This window comes from Nylanderia fulva, unplaced genomic scaffold (assembly GCF_048542155.1).
Source record: "Nylanderia fulva isolate GAGA-0341 unplaced genomic scaffold, ASM4854215v1 Scaffold321, whole genome shotgun sequence".
Classification (NCBI taxonomy): Eukaryota; Metazoa; Arthropoda; class Insecta; order Hymenoptera; family Formicidae; genus Nylanderia; species Nylanderia fulva.
This window is the reverse complement of record NW_028190392.1, coordinates 70,826-90,000: the sequence shown is the minus strand read 5'-3', so window position 1 is coordinate 90,000 and position 19,175 is coordinate 70,826. Positions and strand designations below refer to the sequence as shown.

General features: G+C 26.8%; 2 protein-coding genes across 3 annotated transcripts in view; one reads left to right on the top strand and one right to left on the bottom strand.

Annotated features, from left to right (window-relative positions):
• The first annotated feature begins 397 nt into the window (after positions 1–397).
• Positions 398–4,235, top strand: LOC114928850 (uncharacterized). The gene is made up of 5 exons (XM_085484895.1): positions 398–2,042; positions 2,148–2,776; positions 3,149–3,286; positions 3,749–4,124; positions 4,225–4,235. Exons 1-5 carry the CDS (start codon positions 398–400, stop codon positions 4,233–4,235), a joined length of 2,799 nt encoding a protein of 932 aa, XP_085341021.1.
• Positions 4,236–7,828: 3,593 nt separating this feature from the next.
• LOC114931125 (F-box only protein 21-like) overlaps positions 7,829–19,175 on the bottom strand; it is a 44,994-nt gene continuing 33,647 nt past the window's right edge. The window contains exons 2-8 of one of the 2 annotated variants that reach the window (XM_085484887.1): positions 12,117–12,380; positions 11,593–12,019; positions 11,297–11,454; positions 9,562–9,688; positions 9,128–9,250; positions 8,657–8,954; positions 7,829–8,526 (exon numbers count right to left, since the gene is read on the bottom strand). In XM_085484887.1, coding sequence (XP_085341013.1) covers positions 8,357–8,526; positions 8,657–8,954; positions 9,128–9,250; positions 9,562–9,688; positions 11,297–11,454; positions 11,593–12,019; positions 12,117–12,346 — 1,533 coding nt within the window. In that variant the 5' untranslated portion in view covers positions 12,347–12,380 and the 3' untranslated portion in view covers positions 7,829–8,356. The remainder of the gene's footprint in view (positions 8,527–8,656; positions 8,955–9,127; positions 9,251–9,561; positions 9,689–11,296; positions 11,455–11,592; positions 12,020–12,116; positions 12,381–19,175) is intronic. The other variant, XM_085484888.1, reaches the window with a different exon arrangement.

Below are 19,175 nucleotides of genomic sequence, written 5' to 3'. Positions count from 1 at the left end.
AGGCTGCTGTGCGCCTGTAAAGAAAAGGCTGCTGTGCGCCTGTAAAAAAGGCTGCTGTGCGCCTGTAAAAAAAGGCTGCTGTGCGCCTGTAAAAAAAGGCTGCGGTGCGCCTGTAAAAAAGGCTGCTGTGCGCCTATAAAAAAGGCTGCTGTGCGCCTGTAAAAAAAGGCTGCGGTGTGCCTATATAAATATATTGCTGTGTACTTATACAAAGAATTAATATAAAACAGAATAAGCACGAAAAAGAAAAATTTCATCAAGAAAATCGATGAATTAATGAATAAATAATTTTTGGTCATACAGACAGATATAGATAGATAATATAAATATAATTATTACGGCAATATATTTATAATATACCTACGTATACGCCGTATACGGTACGACGCAGATAAGTATGCCTCAAAAGAGAAAAGGCGGAAATTTATATAAAATCAGTCGCAAAAGCAAGCGCTTACGACAATTACGAAAAATTGAGAGTTCGGAGGAAAGATCTCAACGACTCGAAGCTGATGCCCAAAGACATGCTCAGCAGAGGGTTCATGAAAATAATGACACAAGGTCTCAACGACTCGAAGTTGATGCCCAAAGACATGCTCAGCAGAGGGTTCATGAAAATAATGACGCAAGGTCTCAACGACTCGAAGCTGATGCCCAAAGACATGCTCAGCAGAGGGTTCATGAAAATAATGACACAAGGTCTCAACGACTTGAAGCTGATGCTCAGAGACATGCTCAGGGAAGGCAACAAGCTAGACAATTAAATCATCATATTGCGCTAATTGCCAAGGACAATGAAATAAATGTGTCAGTTCATACACTTGGCCAAATGAATATAGAATGCCAATTTTGCAAATCGTTAAATTTTGAATGTGAAAAACCTAAAGATGGGAAATTTACATATTGTTGTCAAAAGGGTAAGCTTACATTAAAGTCAATAAATTGTCCTGATTTTATTAAAAAATTATACATGGGAAATGATTATGCATCGAAAAATTTCCTAAATAATATTCGTTCATATAATAGCGCTTTAGCTATGGCTTCTATGGGTGCCCCGGGCAATAGAAATCCATTGGATGTTGTGAACAATGCTCCTTATTGCTTGAAGATTCATGGGCAATATCATCATTTGACTTCGACAGCAATGCGCCCAGCGGATGGGCAAGCTCCGCGCTTTGCGCAGCTTTACTTTTTAGATACAGAAGAAGCTGTAAATCATAGAATGAATAAGAAAGCTAATCAAGAGTGTGATTTTGAAATAATGAAAAATTTGTCAAGTTTTATGGTTCAATGCAATGAATTTGCAAAGACTTTCAAGATGATGCGTCAAGTTGAACAAGACCTTAATCCAATAGGCAATAAAAATATAAATTTAATGTTGTCCTTTCGAAACGATCCTCAACATGATCAAAGAAAATATAATGCTCCACAAGCTAATGAAATAGCTGTGGTCTTTCAGAATGTAGATGGTGAGCCTCCATTTGAAAGAGACATTCGGATTTATAATAAAAATTCAAACGATGTTCAACAAATATCAATTCTGGACAAAAGGTGTGACCCAATGTGTTATCCTTTGTTATATCCATATGGTAACGATGGATGGCATTCAGAAATGAAATCTTATAATTCTAAATATTCAGGATTTAAAGTAACTCAAATGGATTATTATGCTCATCTGCTGGCACCAAGAGCCGAATTTAGCCAATTTAAAAGAGCAGGCAAATTGAGATGTCAATTTATACTTGATGCCTATATGAAAACTGAAGCCAATAGACTTAATTATATTAAATTAAATCAACCTCAATTAAGAGCAGAACTTTATTCAGGATTAATGGATCACCTTGATAATCGAGCACAAAATGAGGGAATTACAGTTGGTGTACCTGTAATATTACCATCTTCATTTATGGGCAGTCCAAGGAACATGCAAGAAAGATACCAAGATGCGATGTCTTTGGTAAGAAAGTATGGTAAACCAGACATTTTTCTAACCATGACTTGCAATCCTCAATGTCCTGAAATTAAGGATAATCTTGATGGATGTCAAATAGAGTTTCGACCTGATTTAGTCGCTAAAACATTTAATTTGGATGTCAAAGAGATTTTAAAGGATTTAATTCAAAATAAAATTTTTGGAAATATTATAGCTTATGCAGGTGTGATTGAATTTCAAAAAAGAGGACTTCCACATTTGCATTTACTTGCAATGTTGAGCGATGAAGATAAGCCCCGACTTCAAGAAGTCATTGATATGATGGTATGGGCTGAAATTCCTAATGAAGAAAAATATTCAGAACTTAATGAAAAAGTTTTGAAACACATGATTCACGGTCCATGTGGAGATCCTTCGAGGAGATATCCTTGCACTGGGGACGATGGAAAATGTTCAAAAGGATTTCCAAAAGAATTTAATGATAAAACTAATGCTAATGTAAATGGATATCCCATCTATCAACGTAGGGATATTGGAATAAAATACATTGTTAGAAATAAAGAAGTGGATAATCGATGGGTGGTGCCGTATTCACCATATTTAATCATGAAATATAATCGACATATTAATTTAGAAATATGTTCATCAGTGAAGAGCGTAAAATATCTATATAAATATATTCATAAAGGATTTGATTGTGCTGCAATTGAAGTGCAAGCACGAGATGGTACAAGATTCATTAGAATAGATGAGGTTAACTCATTCATGGATGCAAGATATGTTAGTGCTCCAGAAGCAATGTGGAGACTTAATGGATATGATCTGTTCATGAAATCTCATACAGTAATAAGATTGGCAGTTCATTTGCCTGATCGCCAAATGGTTTATTTTCGAGCAGGAAATGAAGAACAAGCTGCTCAAAGAGAGCTAAATCGAGATACTACGCTGACTGCATGGTTCAAATTAAATTAATATGATGAAAATGCAGCAAATTATCTTTATACAGATATTCCTTATCATTATGTTTATAATAAAAAAGAAACTAAGTGGAAGCCACGTAAAAAAGGTGGTGAAAAAATAATTTCAAGACTATATACAGTAAGCATAAAAGATATTGAAAGATTTTATCTCCGTCTTCTTCTACTACATGTAACTGGAGCAAAATGTTTTGAAGATTTGAGAAATGTAAATGGAATTATTTATAATACGTTTAAGGATGCAGCAATTGCAAAAAATTTAGTAGAGACTGATGATTTTTGGGGAAAAACGATGGAGGAAGCAACAGAATCGAATATGCCTGCACAACTTCGAGAATTATTTGCTTACATTTGCATCTTTGGAAATCCAATAGATGTACCAACAATTTGGAATAAATACAAAAATTTTATGATTGAGGACTTTGTAAATAATAATGTTGTAAATCCCGAAAATATGGCGTTAAACCATATACAACAAATTCTGATAAATAATGGAAGTAGTTGTGAGAAATTCCAATTACCAAATCCAACTGAAATAAATATTTACGAAACAGAGTATAATGTAGATAAAGAAAAAATACGTGGTGATTATTTATTATCTACACTAAATGATGAACAAAAATACGTGTATGATATAGTAATGCGAGCAATTGAAAATGAAAATGAACCTAAACGTTTGTTTTTTATTGACGGGTTTGCAGGAAGTGGTAAAACCTATTTATTTAACACATTTCTAAGTGTTATTCGAGGAAGAAATGAAATAATTCTTCCATGTGCTTCAACTGGAATTGCAGCCACACTTTTGAAAGGAGGAAGAACTTATCATTCTCTGTTTAAGCTTACAATTCCAATTGATGATGCAGCTAAATCAAATATTAGAGGAAATTCTCAAGCTGCACGAGAATTGATCAATGCAAAATTAATCATATGGGATGAAGTGAGCATGACTGTTGGACATGCCTTAACAGCAGTTGATAAACTTTTAAAGGATTTAATGAAGAATGATCAACCATTTGGAGGAAAAGTATTTTTATTTGCAGGAGATTTCAGACAAAATCTTCCAGTAGTACCTCATTTACACAAAACAGCGATAATTGAATCGACTGTAAAATACAACCCTATATGGAGGAATGTAATTAAGGTTAAATTACAGCAAAATATGAGAACTGCGGAAGAAAAAGAATTTGCAAATTGGTTAATGCAACTCGGAGATGGTAAATTATCAAATACAGATGGATTAAATCTAGACACGATTGAAATTCCACAAGATTTTATATCAAAAGAATCTCTTATTAATGAGATTTTTGGTGATAGAATTACCATAAAAAGGATTAGAGAAAATCAAGATCGAGCGATTCTTTGTCCTAAAAATGAGGATACTTTCAAAATTAATGATGAAATTCTTTGTCTAATGGAAGGAGAAGAAAAGGAGTATCTCTCTATTGACTGTATTGTAAGTGATGATCCACAGGAGCAATTAAATTTTCCAACTGAGTTTCTAAACTCACTGACACCTTCTGGAATGCCAGTTCATCGGCTTAAAATAAAAGTTGGTGCTACAGTAATCTTATTAAGAAATTTAAATACTAAAAAAGGACTTTGTAATGGTACAAGATTTATTATAACTAATTTGAAAAATAATATAATTTATGTAGAAGTTATAACAGGTCCTGCTCGAGGACAAATTGTTATGATTCCGAGGATAGATTTAATTACAAATGATTTGGAACTGCCATTTAAGTTTAAACGAAGACAGTTTCCTATTCGAGTGTCATTTGCTATGACAATAAATAAATCACAAGGACAAAGTTTAGAAAAAATTGGAATTTATTTGCCACATCCTGTATTTGCTCATGGTCAACTTTATGTGGCATTTTCTAGAGCAACAAAAAGAGAAAGTGTAAAAATTAAAATTGATGAATGTAGCAATCAAGGACATTTAATTGAAGAAAGTGAAAAATGTTTTACAAAAAATGTAATATACAGGGAAATTTTGTAAATTGAAGAATTATGACATTGTATGAGAGCTAATAATAGCGGGTTAGCGGTGGGTACATTAGAAATAAAAAAAATTGAGTAAAATGTAAAAAAGGATATAATAATTAAGTAATAAAAAAAATATTTAAAGTATATATTAACTAAAATAATGTTTTATATTTAAAAAATATGAAATTATGTGGAAATTAAAATAAACAAGAAAATAAAAATAAAAATATATAATAAATATTTAAATATATGCAAAACGCGGTGTAAAATAAAATATCTGGGAGAAAGAAATAGATAACATAGTAGTCATCCAAAAAAAATATAAACATTTATTTTGATATAAATTTCGTGAAAGTCGGACAACAAATGTGGAAGTAGTTCGCGGTAATACAAAAAAAGAATTAATTTTTTGTGTTAAAACGGATTTAATATAGGCTATATGAGGACCACGCGAAGCGCGGTCCGAATAGAAAGGCTTTGAGGACCGCGCGAAGCGCGGTCCGAAAAGCTAGTATGTATATATAGTAATTGTTAGCATGTTTATTTTTGTATTTAATATAATTATAAATGTACATTTCTCATCAATATAATATCACAGTATCTTTTTTATCATTTAATTTTAATATTGAGATTGTTTTTATTCAGTGGAAAAAAAAATGTGTAGTTGGTCCTTATTAATTATACATACATATAAGAGTGTCGCACAAATAATTCTATGCAGTCTTTTTAAGATAATATAAAAATACTTATAAGTATAATCAATTAAAATACATATAATCAAAATTGTATGTATTAAAATTCAATAGCATATAAAAAAGATTTTTTAAAATTATATCAGTGGAAAAAAAATGTGTAGTTGGTCCCTATTAATTATACATACATATAAGAGTGTCGCACAAATAATTCTATGCAGTCTTTTTAAGATAATATAAAAATACTTATAAGTATAATCAATTAAAATACATATAATCAAAATTGTATGTATTAAAATTCAATAGCATATAAAAAAGATTTTTTATAAAATTATATATTATATATATAATAAAAATCCAACATTTTATATATATATATATATATAAATATAAATATATATTTATTTATTTATATTTACCTATCTTTTTTTTATATATATGGTAGAAATACAATGTATGAGTTATTTTATTTTGCAAAATTTTTGAAAGTTAAACTATACAATGAAATTATTTCATATAATACCGAAATTCTTTTCATAATAAAGATTAAGAGAGAGTTAGATTTTATCATAAGATTTATAAAAGTCATAAGGTTAATTGCATATTGTATAGTTTATCTCTCATTTTTTAAAGTAAATAAATATCAAAGTTACATTGCTTGAACTGGTGCGTTTGAAGTATGTTGTGTTTTTGAGGGATGCAAGACAATATAGTACAAAAGCATTGCTGTAATTCTCAAGAAAAAGGAAATGATACAAATAATAAAGATTATATTAAAATACTAAGCCTCTTTAACTGCAGGAGGACAAGCATATTGCCATAATAAATTTGCTGCAATATTTTCAAAAAAGCAGATAACATAGAAAGATAGATGTTTTCAAAATGTTTTGCTATCTACAGCATTGAGATATATAAAAATGTGCACTATGCCAATAACGGAAGCAAATAATATGGAATAAATGCGTTCTTTAATTGTAGGCTGCATATGTGGTGGATGACTGCAAGTCCGACAAAATTCCAATATTCCATGGGAATCTATCAAAATCCATATTGTCATACTTAGCCAATGTATTACACAATATATTATGGTATATACAGGCCAGATGCTTGCAATGACACTGAGCAATAAGATCCTTGCCACTACAATCACAATGATAAAAATGATTAAATAAATTTAAAATAAATTTTAAAAAATATATTATTTTGATACAAATTGTGTGATGAATAATATTTAATTTTGTATATTAATTATTGGATATATATGTACCTGTAATAAAAAAATGCCAGAAAAATTGAATTTGCTTATTTATTTAAAGATGCTTATCATATACAAAAATGAATGATATAATCTCTAAAAACTCACCTTTAAAAAAAGGTAAAAAAAGGCGACCAGTTAAGGGCACGCCATTAACAAAAATTATCCATTGCAAACCCATGTACAATAGAATTGTAAGAAAAATTATCGATTATAAACCCATGTACAATCGTAACAAAAATATTGAAATAAAAAAAAAATTGCGCCAAGTGAAAGTAGAAACTTGTACCAGTGGAAAATTAAAGTTGCAGACATATATAGAGTCGTATAATGAATCAATAAAAAATTAAATTTGCAAATGTAGAATTGTACCATAAAAAAACTTATCTTTTAAAAAAAAAGATAAACAAGATGCCAAGTCCATGCGCCATGTGAAAAAGTGTTAAACAAAAAAGTATTTTTAAGTAAAAAAATCTATCAATTGACAAAAATTTATGTTCTAAAATTAATATCTCTACAAAAAGTAATGTCCAATTATTGCGCGAATAAATAAACATTTTTATAAAAAATTAAAATTTAAAAACTTATGCAAATTTAAAATTAATATAAAATAAAAAGAAATAAAAAAATTTTAGTTAAAAAAACTGGGCGCGCTGCTAAATAATATTCTAATGATATTAAAATTAAATTGTTACTTTTAAACTCATTGCAGCGCGCCCAGTTTTTTTAACTAAAATTTTTTTATTTTTTTTTATTTTATATTAATTTTAAATTTGCATAAGTTTTGTGATAATCAAGCTCATATATACGTATAAACGTTGAGCGTCGTTCTAGACATATTATTAACATGAATTATAATATGGATTAAAATGACGTTAGAATTTTAGATTGTGAAAGCAATTATTACAAAAGGTTAATATCAGAAACAATACACATTAAACAACAAAAAAACAGTTTGAATCTTATAAATGATATTGCTTTATTGGACAAGACATATTTCCCGATTTTAGACAAAATAAACGAAATATAAATAAATTTCACCTTTTTCTAAATAATATATATAAAGCTCATGAGAGACATACTGCGTATACAATCAGCCTAGAAGTCGATAAAGAATAACACATTATAATGGAAATCGAAGCAAATAATAAAAATATGTAAGTGTTTGCAATTTAACTAATATTAATTATATCTAATAAATTCCGTATAAAAGTTTAATTGTACGCTATTGTTAACATAGATCGAACATTAATTATTTCTGAGCATTTAAATTATTACAAAGAACATGGACATATTAGTATATTTTATAATGCTAACAAGACAATTATAGCTTTAAGATGAAATTTATAGACCGTTATTATATGTAATTATATTTAATTTTGCGATTGAGAAGTCACAAGTAAGTGACGAAACGTCTTGCACGAATTTTTTGTAAATTTTATATTTAAATACAGTAATTTTACTTTGTCATCCATATTTGCTCGTGTAAAAGCCTTTTTTTATTGTATTAATTTTATAATTTTTTCTTTCTACTGAATAATATTCTGCGAACGACTGCAGCATCGTCTGGATAATGCTGTCCTAGCATGTTATTTGGAACATAATGATTATCTTCAAATTTACAGAAATATTTTCCAGTTTCTGAATTATTTATCCATTCTTTGCATACCGATGTTATAGCGCCTAAAAAAAACGTAAAAATAAAAAATATAGTATCAAATGTATTATGCCATGTAACATAAACAATATAAACAAAAATATCACAAAATATACAGTATATAAAGTATAATGAAGTATTACATATAACACATACATTGTGGAACGTAACACAGATCATTCTCGATTAACAAAACGTAGTGCGGTTGCGATTTCCAATTATCAATGTTATTTTTCGGTATACATTCCTTTTCAATATCATTCAGAATACAATATGTTTCCTTATGTACAAAGCGTTCAATGTGGCATTCGTTGTGCCACCCAATAATGACTCCAGCAACATCTTTTTGTGTATTATCTTTCAATTTATGCTTATGTGTAACTATCAATCCAATCGCATATTTTAGATTAGGCGATCTTTTTTTCCGAAACGTTTCATCTGGTGTACATATTGTCTGAAAAATTAGTATAGTTGACGCTTTTATATATATTATGTAATTTATATTATTGTAATAATTTGAATTAAAAATAATTATAATTACATTTTTACACGTATAATTATAATATATGTTACTTTGTTACATATCTTTAATTTATAATGTGCAATGTGTGAATTTAATTGTCTTACCTCATTATAATCAATCATATGTTCTGATCCTAAATCATACTTTAAATAGGAAAAGGAAAAGGGGCCAAATATCCACAAATACTTTATATTCTCAATGGTTGAAATCGATCTTGACGACATAGACTTAAAAAAATTGTTTTTTTAATCAAAATCACTTATGATATCATATATGGTATAATGATTAAATTCAAATTATAAATGTGTGTAAGAAAAAAAATATTTAGATATATTTTCAAAACTTTATAATCTAAAACTAATGTTATGTATTATATGCTTTTTTAATTTATTAGAATTAAGCTATTGATTTCAATGTTTTTAAAGTATTTTACAGAGGAAACATCGTTGATTATGTCTTTTATATTAAACGTCGCAGTTATAACCACTATAAAATGAAAGTCTAACACTACCAATATTTTATATAAATAACTACTTACCATACGTGCATTTCTGTCTCTAACTTGAGGCGACACTCGTTGGCATTTTCTTATGTTAGAAATCTTTGCATTATCTGTATTATCTGTCCATTCAAACGTGAAACATTCTGTATTTTCTGTACAATTTCTGTATAAACAATAAAGAAATAACATGTTCATGTACATCAGAGTAATGTAGATGTTTAAAAATAATATTTATTCAATGATAAATTTTTTAGTCTTTTTTGAACTAATTCTTTCTTATAGCAAATGAGAAAACTTATTATTATTATTATTTTATTTATTCAATGTATTATAGTACAATATATTAAATTATATGTATATCATTTGTTAACAAGACATTTATCGAAAGTGTCCTTCTACTTTAGAAATCAATTTTTTTCAATCTAATGTTTCCTTTAATACTTCCAAAATTAGATCAGTCTTTTTCAAAATAATTTCTTTTTCAGCCATGGTTATGTCCAATAGTTTCTCTTTTTTCAAGTAAAATTCTGTTCATAATAATTGTTAAACGTACAAAATAATCTTATTTCCAATTGCATAAGTTAAATTTATGAAATTTTTAAAACTTATAAAAAATATAACTTTTATATTAAAAATAAGAGAAAATTTATAAAGTTAATAAATAAACTTTATTAAATTCTATAACTTTTGTCTCGATATTTGTATAAAATAATTTATTTTCGAGACATTTGATTAGTGCAAGACTATATTGGAACACGCTGCATATCAAATCAAATCTTAGTTTTAACATGAATTAAAGTAATTAATTACTGATGCAGTTTCGTAAAAGAAGAAATTAATTAAAATTTTATAAATAAGATTGTTCAATTTTTTTCGACTTTCCAATTATATAATTCATTTTGCACATAAAAGTATGTATTGAAATAAACATATCAATGAAAAAAATTATCCACGAAACATATATAAGCTTAAATATATAGGATACAATTGTTGTTTTAGAAAAACGCTATATTACTATGTATAATTAAATATTATATTTCTATTCTATTTTGTTATTTATTCTTTGGAGTAGTTTAATTGTGAAATTTAAGATACGTAACAAAAATAATTATATCTTTTAAAGATATTTATAAGTTTTAAGTTTATGCAAAAACGAAGATTTTTTTGTAATACTTTTTAAACATTGACTTATATTATAATGCAACAAATAAAATATTTGAGAGGGGAACCATGGAGAAACATATTTTTAATTGTGTCACAAACAATCACAATATAATAATATTTAAAAAATATCGTTAATATTATTAAATATACGAGTTTAACTCGTATATTATAAATAAAAAATAATACAGCGAGTTATATATACGCTTTTTGATGAGTGTGTAATAGCTATAAAATATAAATAACTTTAATTATTTAAGAAAATTACAATCTTCAAATACGGAACGTTTCAACATTTACTGTTGTCTCTTCAGCCGCTATTATATGAAAATTAGATTACAATCAGAAATAAATAAATGGTCGAAAATTATGTTGTTCGAAATGACGCTAAGGTTTGTTACAAACACTTATTGTTATATATATATATATATATATATATATATATATATATATATTGGTTGTTTAAAGTCTGTAATAATAAACGTTTATTTATATTGGTTGTTTCCTATGCTGTAAATATCTGTACGTTGTGGTTGTTTGTGACATATTTAATAAATAAATAAATAAATATATATATATATATATATATTGTCTACAGTTATATATTTACCTGGATTGCCAAACCAAAAGTGTATTTGAAATATAATCACCGTCTATATCGTCTATATCGTTTTTTGTTGTTTCAACATGTAAACCCAATCTGTTTGCAACGCAGATATATATTGCCAACCACAACGTTTGTTTATAATATAATGTGTCTTCTTTAGTCTGTCGAAGAATAATAAGTGTAAAAATATAATAAAAATAATTATAATAGAGAATTAATATTATATTTATGATAAATTGAAAAATTATTATATAATTCATGATAGATAATAAAAAACATACATAAAAAACTTAACATACCTGCGACATATAAATATGATTCGGTTCCATCCATGATTTATAAGAGTCAAAACTTATGATAATTTTGTCGAGTACATATTTTATTGATTTTGCATCTTTTTCGCACCAAAAATTCTTATTAATACGATTTGTTCTCCAAATCGATAATTGTTCAGATGATATGGACAATATTGGATGCCGACAATATTCATCTTTTAACAACTTTAATACTTCTTGCACAATATTGTCTATGAATTTATCTATATACAACACAGTAATACCCTTATTGGGATGACAATATTGTAATATTGCGACAATTAAATCCTCCAAACGTTGCTTATGATTGGGTTTTAATACAATTTGTCTCAAATGTAAAGGATAAAATATGTATTGATACAGACATTTAAATATTCTTATGCTGTAGTATCTTTCTGTTAAATTACATTGGCTGAAAAAATGTACAATATGTAAAATTATTACAGAATAATCAATTACACATAATAATAATTTTTTATATTTTCAAATACATTTAGTCACGCACATACCGGTGATTTTGTTGATATATGTTTCTAGTAAGTTCATCATATAAAATCAACAATTTTAAAGAGTGCTCTTTTACATGCAGATCGAGAGATTTTACTATAATATCGTTTTCATGTATATTACGGTAATAATACATCTGAGACATACGAGACACATAAAGCCACAAGTCATCCGTACATTTCATTCCCTCTTTAAAATGTTTAATATTTAAGTCATTAAATTCAATGCCCATTTTGTCTTTACAAAATAGCTGTGCAGTAGGCCATCTAAAATTTAAAACACAAAACACTTAATAAAATTTTCAAAAATCATACTAAGAAAATTAATTAATCATCTCATATTATATATTCAAATCAAATTGAAAAAACTAATAATTATTAATGATTTTTCGATTCCGTGAATTTTAAAATGTAAAAAACGCAAAATATTATTTTAAAATACATACATATTTACGCATACTATATATTTTTGATTTGTTTTATACATTGTTTTATTCCGACAAACTGATATTTTATGATTAATGGCGATGTTGTAATAAAATGTTAAATAATAAGAGAATTTGTTTTTTATTTTATTACTGCATCATAGCGCGATGAAATATGTACACAGATATATATATATATATATATATATATATATATTATTATATTATATATAAATATTAATATTTATATATGATTATATTATATATATAAATTTTATATTTATATATACATTACAAATGTTAGCTTATCGGTAATTTACATACTAATTGTTGTTAATATTGTATTAAAGTGTCAGTGAGTTCTCTCCAGAACTATTATAAAGTCGATTAATGAGCTGTAATATATATTTCGAAGTAATTAAGTAATTACATTTGAAATTCGCCCTCTTAATAATTAATTCTTACATTCTCAAATCTGCTTTAGCATACAGATTATTCATTCCTAATTGAGTGTTTCTTTATTTTTAGGAGAAAGTATTCTGGTAGCGTAACTAATCTAGCAGTTATTAATGGAATACCAAAAAATGTGGGGCCACTATAAAAAGGAACATTTTTTGCTATATTTTTGTAAATACATCCCTCAGAGAATTCGTATTTTATAACAATGTTTAGAACAACTAGAACATATTCCAGAACAACAACAAAAATTGGATTTTTCAAAAAATGAGGGGCCGCTATAAAAAACCGTTCTTTTGCGTTTGTTCTGTTGTTTTTGGGGTTTTACATTTATAACTCTGGAACAATGTAGAACAAACATAGAACAATCTGGAACAACTATACAAACATTAAAAATTAAAAAATAAAGGGCTAATTTCATACACACGAAACTTTCTCGCAATTTTTCGAATATGGGTATATGTAAGCCGGCGCGGCGCGATTTTTTTTCTCTGTCGAACCATTATTGATAGCTCGAGACTTTTAAAATACGTGTGTTTATTCATTGATTATTGTACGATTCGTCACGCTAAAAATAACTTACGATATTTAAAGAATTCAAGAAATGTATTTTTTTATTAATCGTAAGTTACTTTTATCGTACACACGTGACAAATCGAAAGAATGAGAACACTTCATTTTGATGGGTACAGAAGAATAACTTGAAGCGCTAACCGGAAAACTTTTTCGCATGTGTGAAATCTTAGGTGCCATCTTAGAAATTTCTCTACTGATGAATTTATAATTAAAATGTATACTTTTTGTATAAAATAATTATTTTTCTAGGTTTCAAAATTGTTTCTAAATTATATTGTTATACAAAAAATTACCTTATTAACAGTTATATTATATTATTATTCTTACAATTGCACGAGTATATATCGATAATAAAACAAAAATTTATTCTTATTATAACAAAAATCTATTCTTACAATTATTCTTATATACAAAAAAATTATTTCTTCAAACATTATTTTTTATAAAAAGTAAAATCTTTCATAAATCTTTTAATGCTAAACAAACTTTCTTCTTTATAACTTTCAGCTGCAATTTTGTTAATTTGCACAATTTTATTCAGAAAGTCTAATCAAGTCATGTTTTAAAACGACACAATATCTGCAAAAATTTTGCAAATTTGAAAAATCTAAGTATAAATAAATTTTAAAATATCTTATAAATTTATTTAGATATATTTTAAATGTCAGAATATTATTTTAAATTTTTCAAAAAGGCAATATTTTGCGTAAAGTTATTTAAATATATTTATTGCCAAGTTTTGCAAAGTTCCTTTTTATATATGATGTGTCCATCAAGTAAAATAACAAAAAAGTTCATACATAAAGAAATTTACCTCTGAGCATATTTTTTCTTCCAGAGAGTTTCATAATGGGACATCCACTCAAATCTCTTGCACGTGGAACTAAAATTCTCAACGTCCCTCAAGCTAATAGTTTCGTTTTCCAGAATACTTAATATAATTTCGTTAGATAAATTCTGTATCGTGATCATTATATAATAATATAAAAATAACTTGCAGCTTTTATCTTAACAAATCGAATGATATTCTATGCACCAACTCCGCTTTGTAGAAAACACGTGGTTTACTGCATCGTGAACAGCCATAGACTGGAAATGATCAAAATGCTTCGAGGAAGGAGATGGGGGAACAAAGAAAAGAATTTTAGCCAATACAAAGTAACTATTGTATACTATTCGTCATAGTTTCACTTTTATTGCAACCTTTATCTTTTACCTTTAGAATATGTGTCCCTTTGTCAGATCTCGCCAATGGAACAAGAACAGAAAAAAATATGATTTTTAGTATACAATTATTATGGTTATGCACTTATCAAAAACACATTGAAAAGAAGATAATTTTGAGAATAAATAAAAAACCTCCGGGTCAAGTCCAAGAAAGATCATAGTGGAAACTGAAACTCGAGTGAAAGATAAAAGAAATATATATATTGTATTTTTTTCTTTGTCTCTCTCCCCCATTTCCCTTCCATGAAACATTTTGTCATTCCCAGTCTATGGCAGTTTACGACGCAGTAAGCCACGTGCTCTCTACAAAGCGGAGTTGGTGCATAGAATATCATTCGATTTGTTAAGATAAAAACTGCAAGTTATTTTTATATTATTATATAATGATTACGATACAAAATTTATCTAACGAAATTATATTAAGTATTCTGGAAAACGAAACCATTAGTTTGAGCGACGTTGAGAATTTTAGTTCCACGTGCAAGAAATTTCAGTGGATATCCCATTATAAAACTCTCTGGAAAAAAAAATATGCTCAAAGGTAAGTTTCTTTATGTATACATTTTATTGTTATTTTACTTGATGGACACATCATATAAAAAGGAACTTTGCAAAACTTGGCGAAAAATATATTTAAATAACTTTACGCAAAATATTGCCTTTTTGAAGAATTTAAAGTAATATTATGACTATTAAAATATATCTAAATGAATTTAAGATATTTTAAAAATTATTTATACCGAGCCTTTTCAAATTTGCAAAATTTTTGCAGATATTGTGTCGTTTTAAAACATGACTTGATTAGATTTTTTGAATAAAATTGTGCAAATTAAAAAAATTGCAGCTGAAAGTTATAAAGAAGAAAGTTTGTTTAGCATTAAAAGATTTATGAAAGATTTTACTTTTTATAAAAAATAATGTTTGAAAAAATAATTTTTTTGTATATAAGAATAATTGTAAAAATAGATTTTTGTTATAATAAGAATAATTTTTTGTTTTATTATCGATATATACTCGTGCAATTGTAAAAATAATAATATAACTGTTAATAAGGTAATTTTTCGTATAACAATATAATTCAGAAACAAATTCGAAACCTAGAAAAATAATTATTTTATACAAAGAGTATACATTTTAATTATAAATTCATCAGTAGAGAAATTTTTAAGATTGCACCTAGGATTTTACATATGCGAAAGAGTTTCTCTGTTAGCGCTTCGAGTTATTCTTCTGTACCCATCGAAATGAAGTGTTCTCATTCCTTCAATTGGTCACGTGTGTACGATAAAAATAATTTACGATTAATAAAAAAAATACATTTCTTGAATTCTTTAAATATCGTAAGCTATTTTTAGCGTGACGAATCGTATAATAATCAATGAATAAACACACGTATTTTAAAAATCTCGAGCTATTAATAATGGTTCGAGAGAGAAAAAAAATCGCGCCGCGCGGACTTATATATATACTCATATTCGAAGAATTGCGAGAAAATTTCGTGTGTATAAAATAATCTCTAAAAACTCACCTTTAAAAAAAGGTAAAAAAAGGCGACCAGTTAAGGGCACGCCATTAACAAAAATTATCCATTGCAAACCCATGTAGAATCCTATCCTATTGCAAACCCATGTAGAATCCTATGAAAAATTAATCATTGCAAACCCATGAAGAATCCTAGGCAAAATTAACCATTGCAAACCCATGTAGAATGGTACCCATTGCAAACCTATGTAGAATCCTATGAAAAATTAACCATTGCAAACTCATGTAGAATCCTATGAAAAATTAACCATTGCAAACCCATGTAGAATTGTATTAAAAATTATCCATTTCAAAAAAGTTAGCTAAGTTTCAAAATTACAATGCACCTTAAAGTAACATTAATTAATTTAAACACAAAACATATTTTAACTGTAATGAGTTTAAAAGTAACAATTTAATTTTAATATTGTTAGAATATTATTTAGCAGCGCTCTCAGTTTTTTTAACTAAAATTTTTTTATTTCTTTTTCACATGGCGCATGGACTTGGCATCTTGTTTATCTTTTTTTTTAAAAGATAAGTTTTTTTATGGTACGATTCTACATTTGCAAATTTAAATTTTTACTGATTCATTATACGACTCTATATATATCTGCAACTTTAATTTTCCACTGGTACAAGTTTCTACTTTCACTTGGCGCAAATTTTTTTTTATTTCATTACTTTTGTTACGATTGTACATGGGTTTATAATCGATAATTTTTCATACAATTCTATTGTACATGGGTTTGCAATGTAGGATTCTACATAAGTTTGCAATGGATAATTTTTAATACAATTCTACATGGGTTTGCAATGGTTAATTTTTCATAGGATTCTACATGAGTTTGCAATGGTTAATTTTTCATAGGATTTTACATAGGTTTGCTATGGGTACCATTCTACATGGGTTTGCAATGGTTAATTTTGCCTAGGTTTCTTCATGGGTTTGCAATGATTAATTTTTCATAGGATTCTACATGGGTTTGCAATAGGATAGGATTCTACATGGGTTTGCAATGGATAATTTTTGTTAATGGCGTGCCCTTAACTGGTCGCCTTTTTTTACCTTTTTTTAAAGGTGAGTTTTTAGATATATATACACGCGTATCGGCGGATCCGCTCTTTTTCTCTCCGGCACAGCGTAAGGCACACACACACAGCTGAGTTATACGAAGGACAGAAAATAAACCGATTGTGAATTTAGTGAATACGTGGCAGATTAATTATTGAACCCCTTTCCCAAGCGGGGACACAACATTGGGAAATATTTTTTTTATTTCTATATACTGCTATATAAATCATTCATTTGATACAAATAAATATTTATTTTTCTGTTTTAAAAAAAATTTTCTTACATCAAACAATAAATATTTTTTACATCAAATCAATATTATTTATTTCAAATAAATGATTATTATTATAAAGGAGTATTGAGATAAATATTTTATTTAAATTTAATAAAAATTCTATTGTGTGTGTGTGTTATCAGAGAGATTTGATAAAGTAAACTTTGTTAAAAATTTTGAGACCTTCTATGTATAACATAATATATGAGCGGAAATTAGAAATATATTAATTATTATATAATTATCAATTATAGAATATTTTAATTTTTCAAAAAAACTCGTAATATAAAATTATAACAATTGTTGTTGGTTTGATGTATCGCGATAGTTCATCGAAAAGTCACGATTTATATTCAAAATAGTATCCTATTTTGGTTTTATTCTCACACAGTTTGTTTATTTAGTATATATATAATTTGGCAAAAATTGCTTTTATTTAGAAATAGTAAAACTTGTGACTTTTGACATAAAATATAAACATATAGAAAATGATAATAAAGTATTTTTCAAAAACTTTTAGATGACATAAATTCAAAATGGTATGGAAAAGTGATAATTTATGTTTTTATAAAATTAAATACAAATGTTAAATGTATACAAGTGCATGAAGAATATTTTAATAATTTGAAAAAGTAGTTTTACATATGAAAAAAATTTTATTGCGATCTGCAAGTGCTGCACATTTTTATATTTTTATATTTTTATTTAAACTTGGAAAACGGAGAAGAATTTTATCTTATCCGGAACCGCCTCTTTGTGAAAAAATGTTATCAGTTTAAAAAGTGTACAGGGTAGCACTTTTAGTCCCTGTCAGGTATAGCTAAAGATTAATTATAAATTCTTTACATTTTTTATTGTATAAATTTTTATATTAAATTTCTTATATAATGTTAAAAAAAAATATATATATATAATAATAAATTTTTTAGAGCAGAAATTAACAACACTAGTTCTTCCTTTTCCACTAATAAAACTATTTTACAAAATAGTTACTTTTAAGCAAAAGTAAACCGTCAATATTAAAATCTAAATTAATAATTTTGAGGCGTGGTTCTTTTTTTATTTAATAAAAGATACAAATACTTAAACGTTATCAGATTTATTTATTAGTGAACTTGATATAGAGATCTCGATATGTCGCTGAACATATATGCTCTTATTCAGTTAATTGTTTCTAATTGTTGCTTTTTAATTGATTCTAATTGTTTCAAATATTACAAAATGTGACAGCTTGGAATAAAATATTAAGACATTAAAAAATATATATATATATTAATTAACGAATAGCTTTAGTCTGCTCTTTCATAGTGGTATGAAGCTATAAAATTTAAATGCTAAAATATTTTGACTTAGCGATTTATTTATATAATAATTTATGTTTATAGTATTACAATTTTAATTTATGCAAATCTCTAGATTTCAGATATTTACATATAACAACTTTTTTTACTTATAAATACTATAGTAAACACAAACTATTAAAAATTTTTATATAAAAAATTCTAAAA

Excerpts from the sequence above, each read along its gene's own strand:
- LOC114928850 (XM_085484895.1), top strand. The coding sequence starts at position 398 with ATGCCTCAAAAGAGAAAAGGCGGAAATTTATATAAAATCAGTCGCAAA. Across the intron at positions 2,043-2,147 it reads TAAGGATAATCTTGATGGAT|CTTATGCAGGTGTGATTGAA; the intron begins GTCAAATAGAGT and ends GAAATATTATAG. Across the intron at positions 3,287-3,748 it reads TCTTTGGAAATCCAATAGAT|CTTACAATTCCAATTGATGA; the intron begins GTACCAACAATT and ends TCTCTGTTTAAG.